Genomic DNA, 19484 nt, shown 5'->3' on the forward strand with positions numbered 1-19484 from the left:
TGTATAATAAGAGAAGTACATCCATAGATGTTTTTATCACCTCACAATGGATATCATTCAGCCCTATAGCACTATCACAAGAGAGAAAATTTGCACCTTTCAGTTCCTTAATGAATTATTGATTTTACAGCTCTAGCCATAAGATGCTGTAACACAATAACAGACATGAATATAATTCTAGTTCTAACTTAATGAATTAATTATCTGACAATATATAATTAAGTCTGCCCAAATATCTTTGGCGTTATTTATGGTTACCTTGATCTGAATAAAGATGAACCAAATAACTAAATAAAAATATAATGCTTCTAAAATGAACCTTAAATCTGGAAAGCCAAAAATTAGGAAACAAGCATGAAAATTATTACAGACAATAATAATAAAAAAAAAGTGCATATAATGCTCTCCTATAGCAATGTCATTCATTATCACAACCAAACATAGAGTAGTTTTTGGAACTAAAATGGTCCAAATGAAAGAAAATGCCGAATTGTTCAAATTATCTGATTTGTACAGTGATCCTAAATTTCATTAAATTCTATCAAGTTAAAGAGGGAACTGCTATTACATTTTAAATATTCCTGATAAAGATGTTTGAGTTACATGAAAAGAGGAAATTATTTTCATTATTTTATTAAAAAACAGAATTGTTTGGGACGGATATTTGCCTTTCCTAAGTGGCCTTGAACCACGGGCTGCTTGAACAATGAAAAATAGAACAGTGCAAAGTATTTGTGTGAGAAAATCAATTATGCTTTGCAGAAAATTATAGCAGCTTACATATAATGTTGTTCAAAATTGTCTATTGTTTTTTGTTATTTCTACTGCAAGAACTGTAATGACAAATTTAAGTTATTCAAATAAATTATCAAGTGTTAGTACCAGATGTGTCAAAAGTTATAGCACATTTATGGCAGTGATCTGCTTTTAGCCAAAACGGTTTGGTTTGAAACCAAATTGAAATAACAGAGATCCCAAATACCAAATCTCAGATTCCAAAGCTACTATAGAAGTAATAGCAGTTTAAATAATTTTAATCTTAAAAAAAAAGCAAAAAGATCTGAATGAAATCGATCAAAATTAAACACATGGACAACACTTAGTGAACATTCTAGATCTTAAATTTCATTGAATTCTTTTCAGTCAGAGCAGTTATTATAATATACAATTGCTTTACCATCTTGTAAAATACACATTTTGCAAGATGTACTTAACGGGTGGGAAATCTCCTGACTCTTAGATATAAAGTGAATAAACTATTCAGAAAGCACAACAGCTTTTTTTAAGGAAATCAACCTTTATGAAAATTAGTTACTAATCAAACCATTATCATCCTTGAACTGCATTGTAGTGAGACATTAGATAACTTATAGACGAGTGCTCATGCAATATATCACACTTTTAAACCGAGTATAAGAGATTCTGGTTAATTGGGGCAAGTCTGGAAAAACAAAATGAAAATAACAAGAATTTGCTTTGTTTATTTGGACACAATGCCATTTAAGTGGGCTAGCCAGTAATCTCTACCACATGGAGTGTTAGAATAATTACGTAATCTTGCTTTGAAAATTTAGTGCTGATAACATCTACAATGCTGACTAAATAGGACTATTTTATCACACCACATTGGACAGTTCCCTGTGTTATAAACACTAGACTGTTTGGATAAATAAAAGGAATGGATCGTGTAACAGTGTCATGCTGTTCAAATATGTTGGGAACTAGTAAACAAAAACTGTTAGTTAATGGAGGAAAGGGCAGGCCTTGGTGCTTTAAAGGGAGTAGAATGAACAGTTCAGTTCCATGCAAGTGAAAATGTGTAAATGAAATTGAAATTTTTTAAGAATTGGCTTATGAGTTGGAACATGGAATTACAACTCACAATCATAAGGATGTAAAGAAATGTTTTTCCTGGTTCTAGACAGTTGCTAAGGAGATCAGTGCAAAAGTGAGAAATAAGCAAGACTATTCAAAACTGTTTTGCTCACTCTGGTTTTCAGCATTCGATCACGAATATAGCCAATAATGAAAATGACATCTCATTAGATGTGAGCCACATTAGAAAATAAAGAGTTTGCTCCATTAATGGTAGTCATCAATGATATAATGAAAATGAATATTTTGTGGGAAAAATTGCAGCAAAGCATCAAAAGAACAAGAAAGTGATGAGAATGACATTCGTCATCTTGAATGAGTGACTACCTAGGATGCTAGAAAATCTATTACTGGATTGTGACTCAATTGATTGTAATCAATACAAAAGACAGGCTACAACCAATTCCTACAATGTCATTAATTGCTAAGAGCTGTGTGTGTGTTAAAAATGTATATAAATGAAATTATTTTATGGCAAATATTTTTATTTCAATTAAATCCAATTGTTTATGATTCAATAATTTTGTTATGCAAAACTTATATTTTGTCTTAAAGTACATATGCCTTTTAACTTCTTGATGTGCAACTTCGTTTAATTGGTGCTGCTGCTTAATTGGGCCAAATTATGCTATAATTATGCCTAAGTGGCCCAATTAACTGGAATCCAATGTAGAGTATTATCAATAAAGAAAAACGTGTAAGCAGAACTAATATGAAGGAGTACGTTATTAAAAATAATTAAATAGTTAATTAAAACAGATAAAGCAAATGGCAGAGGAAAGGCTTAGAAGACGACCAAGATAAAGCTGTTGCAGTTTTCTTTAAAGCAATGTTCTCAACATATCATATCGAATTGTGTGACTCCTGTAATTTGATGTGAATAAATTGTGTTATGGCAATTTCCATTTTACAATGCTTTCCAAAATTTGGAAACCCGATTCCCTTCCTTGTTATCCATTTAGATAGCAAGGCTTTTAGAACCTACCTAAACTAGTCTTCTTTATTCCAATACCACTTATGTCAAAAAAGTATTTTCATAATTTTCCTGCAAGATTCATTTTGTTTTTTTGTTGATGATTTATAACCCTACCCTTTCAGTCACACTGAGATTATTCCAGTAGCTGACAAACTTCAGTTATTAGGAGAAACTTTTTTACACTGGAAAAAAAAACAAAAAAACAACAACAACTAAGTCATTAGTTGAGCAACTTACTCAATGAAAAATAGCAGCTGCCTTATAGGTATTGATTTCATATTTTTTTCATTTGGTAGAAGTCAATTCAGTTTGGTCAACTAAGTTGCCAGTCCAAGCCTATGTTCAATAGTCAAAAGAAATCTTTCAAATACAGACTTTGAAAGCAGGATATATTAATCCTTTTGATTTCAAGAAATTTAAGGAAGAAGTATAAAAAAATTTTGATGCTTGGCTGCTACAGGCCAATTAGAGATAATGGGCCTGTGGCAGTCAAGTATTCATAATAACATCACCTCTTGATCCTTTAATGCTATCTCTTCCTATTGTGGCAAAGCAGAATGTATGAAGCATTGATGCTCGCCATCTCACAAGGAATGCAAGCTGGGTTTGGATGGAGTGAAACAGATTAGTTTTTACCTATGATGACTAGTCATTGTAGCTCAGTTTGTTTGTTTAGGGTTTTATGTCACAAGGACTAGGATGGTAATATTGTGGTGGTTGGTAAAGAACATACCAATATACAAGGTAATAATAACCTTATAAGTTAAATAAAGTTAAGGTAAGTAAACAAAAGCATAAACAGGTATAAATAAGAATGTATAAAAAAGTGTATACAAAAAAAAAAAAGAAAACAAAAGTGCAAAAGGTGAATAAAAGACCGATTTAAAAATATCTATAATGTCTATGAAAAACAAGTGTAATAAAGTTCATAAAATGCAGATAGAAACAACCAGGTATTAAAATCCTAGATTTAAAAAAAAAACTTAAATGATCAATAATATAGTGAAAAATATTGATTTTCTGTAAAAAATTTTAAAAGGAAAACACTTGGTGAGGCTGATAAAATCTGCTTGTATGTATAGGACTCAGACTGATAATACTGCTAAGTATGAGAAGAAATGCAGGTTTGGATACTTGTATATGTGTTAAGTTCAGCAGCCAATGGTATACAGCTAACATCTGTGGGATTATGACAATGCTTCTAGGTCAGAATCTCATCTAGCCACGGCAATGATACTCTTAATGTCTCACCCAATGAAAGGCAGTGCTAGTCAGAGTTGTTTTTATACTGTCATCATACAATTATGGCAAGGAGGCCATTAGAAAGGAAGTATTAAGGCAACCATTAAGACTTTACAGCCACTGCTTCCTACATTGCACCATTCTGGAGTGATACACAGTCGCCATACTGCAATCTATTGAACAGGAAACACAGTGGGAATTGGACACTGATCAGAGGTCCTCAACAGTTCTCTGGTTCTTCGAGAATGTGTGACAGTATCCTTCTAATTAGTAATATTTTAACCCAGAACAATTCCCACTTTGATAGTGAAATATGAGACTACTGCCTTGAGGAGAATATAACATTCCATATACTGAATGGTAACAAACACATTTGAAAAAGGAAATACAATGTGGGGGAGGGTGAATCCCCATTCACTTTCATATGACAGCCTGTCTTATTTTCTTATGGAGTAGTATGGGAAACCCAGCAGAAAATCAAGAAAACTGAATGATGCTCATTTCTACAGAAGATATCTTTAAAGTTTCAATTAAAACAACTCCTTTAAAACATATCATATATATATATATATTATTGCAAGTTAACTTTTGTCTTCAATGATAAAATATAGGATAAACAAAAGTATAAACCTAATACGTAAAAGCTATGCTATGATAAAAGTTTAAATTTTAAAAAAAAGCAGCAGCAAAACAAAAAAAATGTGGACTTGAAGATATGCAAAAACAGAAGAAAATGAATAAATATGATCAGACAACTATAACATGCAAATAATAATAAAGGAATGAAATATATGGTGCTACCTAATGTTCAGAAAATACAACTAAGCAAAAATATATATAAAACACAAAAATGTGTACATTACCAAAAGGAACACAGCATAATTGAAAAATCAGTTCATTAAATATTATAATTAATTCAAAGATATATAAACATTTACTTTCATGCATTTGCAGAAAAGAAACTAACAATTTTTATTAGCCTGAAATTAATATTTATTAACACGTAAAAACAATTACTTATGAGAAGCAACTATCTCTTGGTAATAATACAAAAAACATTTAATACATTCTTTAATACTCTGATCACTAACATACTGGTCTTCCTTAACCATTCACTTCAGGGTGGGGCTCTTTAAATCAATTTCCTCAGGTTATCAGAAATATACAAGGACAGAATTTTTTTTTTTGGTAAAATATATATTTGCTGAATCATTCTGATTGTATTCAGCAATCCTTCCAGTATTCAACTATATCTCTGATAGGTTGTTAGAATGGCCTGCAGCTTCTATCACAAATACACAGATTTCATGGGATACAATTGATGTGTGTGTCAATTCTATCCTGTGAAAGGTTGGAAACCTATAGCACTGTGGATGAGGTGAAGTTAGATTATCTGGAAGTTCTGTCTGCTCTAGAGACCGCATATGGTACTTTTCAAGCACTTCACAAAAACCACAGCCTGCCGAGTAGAGAGCAGAATTACTATCCCCTCACAGCCTACCAAATTCAGGTGTATATCCAAGATTATTTGAAATCCTTTGTCCCTTTCAATCTGGAAAATTGGAAGAAGCTAGAGACCAAAATATGTTGGAGTGGTAGGTTAGTAGCAGTTTTTTCCTCCAATGCACAAAGCCTCATAAATGGACTTTCGTTGTTGTTTCGAATAGCAGTTGTGCTATTCGACATCCATGAGTTAGCAAAGATTTTTTAGACAAGAGCAAATGTCTCTCTAAATGCTTTTTAACATCTCGTGAGCATTGTATCAAGAACTTTGTTCTTTCATTTCATGATTTGTTTCAAAGGTTACTGAGAGTAAAAATAAGTCTGCACTTTAAGCTCACTCATGAATGGGTCAACTTTTCTGTGAGCTGTATCATGAGATGCTACCAAATATTGTATATGGTTGTCATCCCCCCTCCCAAATATATATATATATTATGGATATTTTGATCTTCTACAGTATGATATACTTATGGAGTCTCAATAATCATCAGTATCATCATATATTTTGATATCTGATAATTATTGAGACTGGTTGTTGCTTCAATACTGTTAGTAACTAAAAAATTAGTTTCCCTATAAAATAAATTCTATCCTAGATATTTTTGATCGTCCCTGCATAATATCCTCATGCAGTTATAATAATTGATGTTTATTAATCCTTAATTAATGAATAACTATTATTCATTCCATATCAGCAAATATTATACAGCCACCACTGCATGTAATATCTGTAAGATTTTCAGTTAAGACCAGTAAGGGTGCCTGCAATCAGAGCATTATCAAACAATGTTATTCAATATAATCTAATTGAAAAAATATTTCTGGCATCATTTTCATGTTTCTGCCAATATTTCTTGCAATGAATTCTATGCCATCACTTATACACCATTATAATGATATTTATTAAATGTTTTTAAATATACCACACAAAGTTTCTAGTGATAAGCTCTTTTATATTGTTTAGAATGGACTATCTTAACTGGAAAAATGCAGACACAAGGAATAAAGGGTTAAGAAGTGTCCTGAAAAAAAGCAGATTATTTTACTAGCATCTGACTGGATGTGTAAAAAGGTTATGTGTTTGCAATTATTCATCTTAATATTTTAACCTCATAACTAAAAATATATATATATATTTGTCTTTTTATTATAGTTTAATGGTGCTTGTTTAGAAAATCTAATTCCTGTTAGTAAATTGCATCTCATTTTTTTTTTTTTTCATATTTAAAAATGAATAATTTTTTATAAAAAATTTGCATGAGTTATCTCAGGAGTACAAAAATAAAATCTGTTTTTTTTTTTTTTTTATTTATTTTAGAAGTGACAATTCCTTCATGACAGGTTAAAGACACTTTTTTTTCTTTTGCATCTTTTTTTTTTTTCTTTGCACAGAGATTTTTATTGTCTTTTCTGTAGGAAGAAATGTATCTGGAAATGATGGGGAGTAAGGAGTTGGATTGGTTCCAGGAAAACCACAAGTATTCAGAAATTATTTGTTTTCCAACAAGGTCTATTAGTTCCATTTTGAAATCAATGGGACTCTTTGATTGGCCTGATTTTCCATATAAAATGTATGAATTCCAAAAGGTGGAAGAATATTTTCTTGTAATATTTCTTCCCTGTTTCTTTTTATTGGGTATGTTGATAGTCTGATCAATGCAATCAACCCTCCTCACCTTATGTGTTATTATAATCAATAACATTTGAGATATATGAACTGCTAAAAGTAGAGCCACATTGCATTTATCTTTCTATTTCAAATCATAACCAGCAACTCTCTACATAACAAAAGACAAATACTACATAGCTTCAAACCCATGTTCCAACCATGTATCATGTTACCCCCCCCCCCCCAATAAGAATCTAAATTCCTTCTGAGCATGGCTTACTATACCCAAAACACAAAATCAATGAATGGAAATAACCATACAAGTATTTTCATATAATGGGCTTAACACAGAACACAATAAGGAAATATTGTGTTCTGTGTTAATAAATCTTAAAAAAGATTTATTAAGTTGTTGATATTTTGCTGGATTCCAAACCAGGACTGCAGTGCACAAAAACAATAATAATTTAGTTGCTGGTCTAGTTGGTTAAGTAGATATAGCACCACAACTCTTTAACCAATATACAGCAGTTTTTAATTGTTATGGCAGAGATGTTTTATGTATGTCATTAGATGATAGATGAATACCATCCAGTGTGAGACTATATCATTTGCTTATTAGAATGAAGTGGATTGAAATCTCTCTCTCTCAGTGGGGGGGGGGAGGGGTTGTAGAGCGGTGTTTCAGATTTTCTAAGCATTAGTGTTTAAGGTTTCACAAACTTTTGTAAATAGTGTTGAAAGATGGTTAAAGACTTGCAATTAAAAAATGTTAATGGGAAAATGAATAAGTACTATCGTAATGCTTTTTAAGGGCAGATTTAAAGAGATCAACAGCTATTGGGATGAAGGGCATCTTAAAATTAATCTCTCTCTAAAGTTTAGTAAATTAATGCAGCCATACTTTTTGAAACTTTGGAACTGCCTCATTGCTGATGTTTAATCTAAAAATAGTCTGAGATTGTAGGAGGTCATTTAATCCTGTGTAATGACCAAAATGGTATGTGAGACTTAACTTGACATAATGGATGTACTGTTTACATTCTTTAAGGTCAGTGTAAACTGACCTGTAAGACCTTCCTATCTATCCATCCATTAGACTAAGTTACAGACCATGTGTTAGATGAGCTGTAAGGGTTGCTAGTTTGATATATGGTTTAAGAATAATGCAAAGATGATATTTCGTATATAATATGTAATCTATTAACATTTTTATATTGCTTTAAAAGTGTGGCAAAGATATCTGGGTCCTGTGACAATAGCAGTGCTAATAGGACAAACAGTCCTGGTGTATGAGTGTTTTTGAAGTATACCATGCATGAGCTGGATGATAGCGTGTACGTGTGTGACAGTTTATGCAAGTATACTTCCATATATATATATATATATAAGAAAAAGATAAACCACATGAAGAAAAATTTGCAATAGGGAAAACATTCAGAGAACAAAGCCACTGAACTACAAACTTTTATAAACTATAAACATCATCAAACACTAATATAAACATCATGTATGTGTTTACCATGTGGTCCATGGACCAGATAACATTAATTTTAATACATTTAAACAGCCAACATCTTAAAATACACTTCACAAAAAAACATTAAAAAATAAACAAATAAAAATTTAAAAAAATAACTGCCTGCCCTTCATAAATACATCAGTCATATATTTCAAATGACTCATCTTTTATGTTTATAGAAAGTCAACATGCTGGATGATACATAAAAAGTCATATCATCATCCAACTCAACAATACCATATACTAAAAATGATAACGAACATGACTATTTGTTTCAACGACACAGCTTTTACCATAAAACTAATCTCTGAAGTACTATAATGCTAATACTAAAAATACTAATGCTTCATCCTTTATACAAGATCACAGCAACACTGTTCCCATCTCTATAACCTTGCCAACTCTTTTCGATCACACATCAAACTAGCAACCTGTAGTTGTTTGCAAAACTCTATCTTCCAACATATGAAGGAGTGTATAAAGTGCATTATACCTACGACTTAGTCTACAATGTTGTTAACATCTGCCTTTGATAACATAATGGCAAGTCAAGACTGTTATATCATGTGTGTGTTGCATCTCTTTGCATAGAGTTAAAGAGAGAAAACAATACATAAGCTGTTGCACGTTGAGAAACTAATTATGGAGTAATCAACAATGAAACATTCTCTCTAAATTTCAACAAGTATGGCTGCATTATTAATCAATATAAAGTGGGCCGTTTTAAGAACTGCTTCAATTAACAACTTGAGATCTGAAGAAAACCTTGATAAGGCTTATTCCATTACAATTTTTTTAACTGTTTCCACCAACTACTTGACTGTCAGTGCCATTTTTGTACACTGGAGATTCTGGTTTGATCCAACAAAATCTCAGCAGCTAAATCAGTAATAAATTTATGTATTTTGCCTTATGATGTTGCATGTTAACAATAACATGCAACATCATAAGTAATAGCATACAATCTTATCTCTCTTTACCACTGATTCACCTCTCTATAAAGCAGTTAATGAAAATTATGCCCTAGTTTGGATTACTTATTATTAGTGATGCATTCACTCATAACAATTAATTGTCAATGATTCCCTGGTTCTTTACTAAAATGAATAAAAAATGTTCAATCTAGATACCAGGAAAGTTGCTTGATTATGACACACTTCTCTGATTAATTCATACATTTTTGCTCCAGATGCATCTTTATTTTGATGGCCTGTTTTTTTTTTTTAATATATTTTCCTAATGATTTATTCTACATCTAGGAAATTAACTCTTGCTTTATATTCTTAAGAAGGATAAATCTTTACCATCAATTTATTGTCTTATTATTCTTGTTTCAGCATTTCTAAAATAATGGAGAAATCTATTAAAAGCCAATTTCTATGCTACTTAGAAATTTCACAACTAATAAACAGCTGCCAGTACGGATTCTGCCACTGTCAATCGAGAAGGGGATTTTCTTATTTATATAACTGACCAGTGGGAAAATGCAACAGAAATCACAACAGAACACTTAAATGTTGGCTAATAGACAATAACATTAATAAGATTACATAAGTTTATAATAGCAGTCTATATCTGAATGCAAATATATATGCAAATTTGAATCCTGCATTGGGCACTAATATTAGAGAATGTACTTAGGTGGGAAATGAATTTTGATGTCAAGTGGAAGCCCACTGTCCTGCTTGAAAAAAGTTTCATGTCTGGTCTCTAGAACAGAATTTTCGGATTATTTCCAGATCTATTCATTTCAGTGACTGGAGTGACATTCATTTAAAAGCACATTGCAGAAAAAGAACAACAGACAATAATGGTCAGTCCTCTGAGTGATTATTTCTTAGCCTTGGTTGGTCAAGCACCGATGAGAAAGTGCAATAGCATCCCCCACATTTTTAGAAGTTTCTTTAAAAAAAATTTATTCTGCTTAGGTTAGATACTCTGTAGTGCTGTAGGTGATTTAATGAATAGTCTGTTGTCCTTAAATCTATTTTAATATAGCAAGTTTTTTTTTTTTTTCCTTTCATGATATCTTGTGAACAGTTTCCACAGAATGGCCCAGACTTGATATGCTTTATCTATCAAAAATTATTAAATTTAAAATAAAAAAAAACCTATGAAAAATTATATAAAAATGGATTCAAAAGCTACTCATTGAATCGCTATAGCAGTGACAAATATACACCTAATCTGAATAAATTTGGTTGCAAGAAGCTACCAAAAATCTGTAAAACTACTGCTCTGCTCCAGCAGTGATCAACAAACAACACCAAGATAAAAATAATCAAGAAAAAGTCACTTTTCCTCAACACTTAGAAAACATAATTGTATCACAACAGATTATTTTAAATAATAGTGTTGCTTTGATCACTCAAGATGTATATAAATTTGAATTTTTGAAATACTTGATTTCATTAAATGTAGTTTATCATAACTCTGTCAGTGTTGAGAGAATATTCTAATAACTGTTCTTCAAAATTTGAAGAGCAGTTATTACAATTTCATTGCCAATCTGAAGAACAGATTGGCAATGAAAACTTTCAAATTCTATAAGCCAAGCTAAAAAGGGATACCAAAGTATCTGTTACAAAAAAACTCAATGAAAATTATCTAAATACCAAAATAATAATGCTAATCACATTTGATATTTTTCTGCTAAGTTCTTATCTCCAACTGTACTAGAGCAAGCATTAGTATAGCTTTTCTACAGATAGCCTAGGCAAGCTAGCATAATCCTTTTCCGAAAAGAGAGAGATACAAGTTTGAAAGCAAATTATCAACTAACTATGCTCTGAAATAATGAAGAAGGCTATCAATAGTCAACTCCTTTGTCATCTGGGTGCTCATCTGTTAATTAATGCCCACCACCTTGAATTCTCAATCTATTAACAATCATCCTGCCTACCTCTGAACATGCATGAATAAACTCATGAAGGCAGAGGTCTATTACTGCAGAAAGCAAAACTATGAATAAGATTTGAGTGCAGTGAGAGAAAGTCATTTATATAAAGGAGAAAGAATAGAGCCTTTATCAAATTCTGCATTAGTAAGAAAGTCTGAAGAAAGAACAGCATCCATCATGACAATGAGCAGCAGCAGAAAATACTAAGGATAGTATTTTCATCCACCTTTTGTAGATGGGTGTCTAATTTCTTCTCAGGTGTTGTTTACTGTGTGTGCACCATTATGGATGCCTTTCTTTCTTCAGCCCTCCTTACTAATATAGAATTTTTTTAAAAACATTCAATAGCAACCTGAACAATACAAGTCCAGAAGAATAACAACTGAAATCTTAGTATAACAACTGAACTGTACAAGATCTGAAGAAAAGCTTAGTATGGAAGGACGTTAGCTGGATTTATTGTGTTTTTTTTTTTTACCACTAGAGGTCAGCCTAAGTAAAAGATCAATTAATAGCATAGATTCAATTTACCTTTGTAGTGTGCAAGAGCATGTAGCTCGTTTTCATATACACGTGTATTTTTCTGATGATGACCTCAATACAGGGGTCGAAACGTCAATTGTTATTTTATTAATAATAAGTAAAATAATCATTTCAACACATGTTTTGTGTCCCTAAATTCGTAAATATGAATGTAATACAGAATTTGACAACGGCTTCATATAACTGATCTCTCACTGAATGCAAACCCTAATCCAGTTTTGCTTTCAACAATATACACTTTCTTCTCCCACAACGAACCTCATTTATGAGTGCTCAAATGCTCCAAGCTTCAAGTTTATCAGCAGACAAACTGATAATCATTGAGATCAAAGTCTTTTCAACCAAAGAGCTTCATCTAACCGACTGAGCTACGAAGGCTCTAATTTTTGAGGGGAAAAAATTCAGCATTCATTATATTATGCATTTTGTTAACATTTGAACAAAATAAAATTTTAGTCATCTGATGTTAATATCTCAAACATATGTACTACTAAAGTTTCAAAGTATATGGCATGATAATAGGTAACTTGAGGCTAAAAGAGGCAATAACGTGTTGGCACCAAGTGTGATAGTGCCATTCATACAAAAAAAAAATAGAAAATAAGATCACAACGTTAACATTGGCAAACATGTAAAAAGGAATGCCACTTATCAGAGGAAGTTTTTCCAGTGATCTCAATGATGACAAACTCTAGATCTGCTGTTTCTCATTTTGACTTTGCCAAATACTATTGAATTTATTCTTGGCATAATTTACTCATATCTAATAGCAAAAAAGAGTGAAAGAAGATTGATAATACCAATTGATAATACTGACTACTTTGCCGTGATAGTTGCAAGCAGAATTTCCTGTTCACAAAAATGTAAGGCATGTCTTAGTTAACACTAAATTAATATAATTAAAATGACAATCTGCCAGGTTGGCAGGAAAAAGACCCAAAGGAAGATGAAGATATAGGTGGATTGATACAGTAAAAAGTGCCTTAGAAGACAGAAATATAAGATCTGATAATGTTGGAGTCTTGACAGGTTGATTTGGAGGAAAATCATTGATAGGAAGTTAGTAATGATGGAAGTTCTTCATGTAGTACTATCATAATATCCTACACCCGTTGAGGATAGTATATGTCAGGAATTTGATGATAATGACAACAATTAATTTTGCATAACTGTTGAATGAAAAGGAATTAGATTATGGCAAATGACAATCAATACAGAACAAGGTTAAAAAAACAGCCATATTTTCCACCAAAGAGCAGAGTGTAAAAAAGACATCCTAAAAGCAAGTGGGAAAGTGATCTACAAAATCTTAGACCCCAACTTTTTATCCTATGCCCAAAGGAAAATAATGTACTAAATGCATCGAAAAAGACTACCTTTATTCTGATACACAAAAAGGTGAAGTAGAAGACAAACTACTGAACCATCAGTGTACTATCAGTGATCTAAAAAGGGTTTACATAAATCTGGGCTCAAAGACTGTAAATCTAGACCTTGTACAGTCAAAAGATCAGGTAGGCTTTAGAAGTACCTTCAACACAACGAACCACTGTCGTGTTGTACAAAAAATCATTGTCTGGTGCAATGAATACCGACTCACATTATGTCTTGGTTTCATTCATTATGAGAAAACCTCTGATTCAGTAAAAATTTGTGCAAATTGATTGGAGGAGCAATATGGAAGGACCATTAAATCATGTCAATGCAACAAAAATAATTCATTTTAATGGAAACATCTGTATGGGAACACAGAGAACAGAAAACAAGGTAAGACAATATTTCTAAAATTATTCATAGCATGTCTAGAAGAAATATTCAAACTTCTAGATTGGGAAGAAAAAGATCTGAAGATTTTATTTATTCATAAATAAAATCTTCATTTATTTATTTCTTTATTTATTCATACATAAATTTCTGAAGAACCATTTATGCCTTGCAGGTCCACATGAACTACACTCATATCTTTGAGCTCCAAATAGCTAGCTTAAAAATAAACCAAAAAAAGCCTCAAGTGATGTTCATTAACTAAGTTTAACTAGTTAATGAACTAGTTAAACTTAGTTAATGATAGAAATAATAATAATAATAAATAACAAAAAAATAATAAGTGATGATGAAACTGAACAAGTGAATATTACATATACTTAAGACAACAGATACTGATGAATCAAAATATGATGGAAGTCAAAAAAGATGAACAATGTTTGGCTGGAAAGTTTTTAACCAGCGTATTCTCCCTATGTTGACACAAGACCACGAAACATGGGCATTAAAAGTTAATCGCACACAAAAACTAAGAACAGTACAATGTAGTATGGAATGATGTATGTGTGCTTAGTGTCACAAAAGGAATACTTGGATAACAAATCAAACCTAAGTCTCTGATATTATAGGAGTGAAACATCTGAAGTGACAAGCTGGACATATTGCTCCAAGACAAAAATGGTACTGGATCAAATTGCATGGGAGGAAAAATTACCACAATGCCAACCAAAACCATGATGGAAATCAGATTTGCAAGAGAGTGACATCAGGAAGAAAACCCACTGATAGTTTTGGAATCATTTTGGGAAGGCATTCGTCCACCAGTGGATCAATAATGGCTGATGATGATGATGATATATAAAAAACCAAGAAATATATCAAGGAGTAATATTTCTACTCTTTCTAACATTTCTATCCTTTCTGTGACTGTATATTAGCACTAATTAGTGCTAATATACATCTGCTATTTTGTCTTACAAAAATGGAAAAATAACTGTTTTATTCTGAGGATAAGTTTAAACTGTGCCAATTCTCATCTAATGATTCTATATACTATGAAATGAATGAAGATAACTTCACATGTTAAACATTGGTCCTACTGGTACTAGATATGTATGACATTTACTCAAAGATTCTGCTGGAAATGAACACAAAATAGAAAATACAAACAATGGCAATAACTGACAAAAACTATATATAGGAAGCCTGAGACTTAAATTTGAACTTATGCAAATTATCCTGAAAGGGCTTTGAAAATATTAAGTTATAAAAATTTTACTTATGTGCACATTATTCTCATGCCACCTAATAGCAGTCATTGTCAGGCAGGCAGGCAGGCAATATGTTGATTGTGTGCACCTTCCTTACTACTGACACAGACATGCTGTGTATTCTCATTCATAATTGTGTGTGTGTAGTGGTGGACAGAACAATCACAGCTGAAAAGGAACAGAAATGAAAAAAAAGTGAACACAACTGATTTAAATATGAAAATAAAAATTACAAAGCAAAAAAAAATTATCTAGTAGTCATTGTTTAAAAAATTCTGCACCAGATATATAATGTGTCCTGCTGCATATTTAGAAATTTTCTAAGATATGATTTTTGTTTCACAGCAGGTATTAAAAACATCTTTACCCTTGGTATGTGCACATACAACTTGAACATGATGCTTCCATAACGTAATGCTTTTTTCATGGCAAAAATTTCTGGATGATTGGTGTAGATGATGCGGTTTGCTGTAGTTGGTGGAGATGGAGAGTTGTAGAGTAGGTGCCCACCCTCGATGAGTCTTTGAACTCCTTGGAGGTGTCATGTAATAATAATAATGCCACTAAAGATGCTTGTAAAGTTGATACAAAGGTGGACAAAGCAATTGGAGGAGACAGATCTTAATGTTTCATGGTCTTGTCTAAAGAGAAATAGATGGTATTTATAACATGTTGTTTTATGAAGAGAAGAAAGAAGTCACTGTTTAGTTTGATAATTCCATATGGAAGATCAATGGCCAAATTAAGCATTTTTTAAATATTTTCTCATACTATTTATACTTTATTATATCACTTCGCATTAATAATTGAATACTGAAATCTAATTTGTGTGTGCATCCAGTGAATGAAACTAACAGAAATAACCTTTAGAAATGTTAATGCACTACTGCATACACGTACTCTAAAACCATACATAATGGGGAGTGCAAGTGACCGGATTAAATCCAACTCGTAAAATTTGAGTTATGTATAGTTTGTGGGATGTAACTTTTACATAAGCTGGGAACCGTCTGTATTTCAGATCTGGTTAATTCAAAATCAGCTGACTTTGTAGTATGACAATCAAGAAGAAATGCTACTAGCTCCATTAATGAACTTAGAAGCAATGAGGTTTACAAATAACTTCTGCAACACCTCCACCTTCTGCAACAGTTTGGTATTCTTTTCACCATAAAAAAAAAAACTTTGCAAATGACAAATCATACACAATAACAGAATGGTAAAAATAAATAAGTAAATAAATATATTGAATGAGCAGTAATCAGAATTTCATTTTATTATGAATATCTTCATTAAAATACTTTTAGGAATAAGGAGATAATAGCCACTAAATTTTAAACCAGAAAATGTAATTGTCCCTGCCCCCCCATCTTCATTTTACAAACACTTACTGAAAATTAATGATAATCCTAATCTATTTGCAATTTCTGATATGAGTAATTTTACATTTAAAAAGATAGGCTGGTTTGTTCCTATATCTGAAATATACTATACAAAAATAAAATAAATATGATTTTGGAGAATACAGAAACTTTTTGGTAAGAAGATAAATATTCTGTGAATGATAAAAAAAAAAATCTGATACTGTGATATTTATGAGGACACAATGTAAAAGTACCAATCTTACTAGAAATGAACATGGCATAAAATAAGTAACACATATCAGAACAAAAAGCCTCAAAGAATTATTATCACCAGGACACATATCCAAACAAAACAGTATACCATCATAAAAGATTTAACTTCCAAAGTTAAATCTTTTATGATGGTATACTGTTTTTATGATAGTCGGATTTAACCCATGAAAGATTAACTGTACAAGTGTAGCACTGCTTTTTTTTTTTTTTTTTTAATTCTTCCTCAATAAACTGCATAGTGGATAATGATACTTATTTTTCACAAAAGTAATCCACCCATGGAAGATTATAAGTACAGCAGTACTATAGATGAAGACAGGGACAAGTTAAAGAAAAAGAAATATATATATTTTAACCTATTGTTATAATTTAACCACTACCTCTCTTCCAAACAGTTTTCCCCTAATTCAGATTATGAAGCCGAAGGTCAATGACAACTTATTAAAGTCTAATTTAATTGTTCCACATAGGGTACATTAAAATTCATTTTTTGCACTTGATGAGAAACACTAAGAGAATTTTGAAAGAGGGATAATCAGAATCACAGTGTAGCATTTAAAAATTTTAAATCATTCATATCATGATAGTGAATAAAACAGAAAATAAATAGTAACTAAATACTGACAGTGATATTTGTTATTAGAAAATGAAGTATGAAATAAACTTGTATTAAATTAGTAATTTAATTCAATAACAGTTTAGTTTTAAACATAGCAAAAAATTAAATAAAAAATACTGCTGAATCTGTTATAATTCATCAAGTAACAATTTTATAATTTTTAGATGAATTCATAGAAACAATATTCTGTAACTGAGAGAGAACTAAAATTTTTTTTTTTACTTTACTTAAAAAAGAAATAATTTATACAATTAATTTTCTGCCAGTTTTAGATGCAATATAAGATATCAAAGGTAAGCGAGTGAGTAAAAAAATTAGTTCCTAAAATAAAAACATTTTATATAACTGGCTGATATTTAGATTCTGACTAAAAATCAACATACAGAAATAATATCCTATACCATGTACATTTAGTTGATGAATGTGTTTGTGTGAGCAAAATGTATTTTTAAAATCAAAAACAACACAGTTCAGCTAGTAAGCATGTTAGGAAAGCATGATTTATAAAGAAATAAACACTTCACTTATAGCAATATGCAAGTTAACAATAATAATAAAAAAAAAAAAAAATCTAGAAAGTCAAAAGTAAGATGGTATGGACTCAGTCAATACTGATTATCGAAACTGGCAATGAGTAAAATTACAAAGAGTAACTACGGAAACTCTTTGTAAAATAATTTGAAAAGATATGGAATTAGTGCGTGTAATAACAAAAGGGTGAATGGTATATTGACAATTTTCCTTTTTTTTTTTCTCTATCTTGAATTAGTTTGTTCAAGAAATGATCTGGCCTTAATCTATAATGAGTTTACAAACTGAAAAAAAAACACCAAAATTCACACATAAAGGAGTAATTTTTCACTAAAATAATTAAATGATGCAGGTAATAATTCAAATTCTTCTGATAATGTATCATGATATTTCAAAAGAGAAATCCTCTCACTTGGAGATAAAAATAGGTATTCTAGTTTACTCATCTACTCCATTAATTAAAATGACAGTTCATCTGACTGCACAAAGTCAGAATTGAATTGCCATTAAAAGTGACTATCTTTTTTAAATTCAGTTTGCTGCAATTTAAAAACAGTGATTTAAAAGTCTTTATTCCTAAAAGAAGAAAAAGGAATTAATGCATGTTGTAGAGTAATAAGTTAATTTCACACAGCTGATTTAGAATAATTGGATAAATTAGACCGACCTTTTCCCTTTGACTGGAGCGCTCCTCTCTTTCCTTCTTACGCAAATCTTGCAGAAAATCATTAAACATGCTCTCTCGCTCACGCATCTTTTCGATATTTTTGAACCGTTCATCTTTTCCATATTTCTGTGCAAAATCACTAAAAGTTGACCTGACAAAACAAGACAAGAAATTAAATACATGGTAATCAATAAGAATTAAGATAACAAACACACACATACAACTTTACAATTTTGATTTTAAAAAATCATGAATTAAACAGTTTCCACAGAGTTTAGTCAAAAAATTCAGAGATAATGGTTTATATTTCGTGTGCACACCTAAAAATAGAAATTCTTATAATTATGTCCATTGTGAACTTCTTACTTTTAGATGCTGTCCGGTAACCAATATCTCCAGTGTCATGTTTCTAATAATCCATTATAGGTGGTGCAATAATGCATAAGGACCGATTAGTTCATTTGAGCTGTTATGTAACACATTTCCAATCCAAATAAACAGACTGAAATGCAATCTTAAAAATGTTACTATAAACTGTCAAATAAATCAATATTAGTTTGACCCAATCCATTTTTGCATGAAAAAAAATTATACAACATGATATAAAGGAAAAATGCTTTGAATTCAATTGCTGTCATAATGGATTGCATCACTATATGAGAATGCTATTACACTGTTTGCCAGTCGAACTAATTAGTTAATAAGATCAATAAACAGCAATGCAGTAACTATCGTATCCTATATGACAGGATAGGGTAGTTAATCCTATCTACAGGTCAGAGGTCCAATTTTTTGTTCTTTGAATTATTTTTAAGACTTGAGTTAT

The 19484-nt window shown here is 31.1% G+C and overlaps 1 protein-coding gene across 4 annotated transcripts in view; it reads right to left on the reverse strand.

The window, feature by feature from the left end:
* Positions 1 to 19484, reverse strand: part of LOC150092440 (transcription elongation regulator 1-like) — a 291251-nt gene that overhangs the window by 107571 nt on the left and 164196 nt on the right. For all 4 annotated transcript variants that reach the window (XM_090415019.1, XM_090415020.1, XM_090415021.1 and 1 more), the window contains one exon: positions 18659 to 18809. In XM_090415019.1, the coding sequence (XP_090271145.1) occupies positions 18659 to 18809 (151 nt within the window). The remainder of the gene's footprint in view (positions 1 to 18658; positions 18810 to 19484) is intronic.

The sequence above is a fragment of the Typopeltis vanoorti genome, chromosome 26 (genome assembly GCF_054136105.1).
Source record: "Typopeltis vanoorti isolate ZY-2024b chromosome 26, IOZ_Tvanoo_1.0, whole genome shotgun sequence".
NCBI lineage: Eukaryota > Metazoa > Arthropoda > Arachnida > Uropygi > Thelyphonidae > Typopeltis > Typopeltis vanoorti.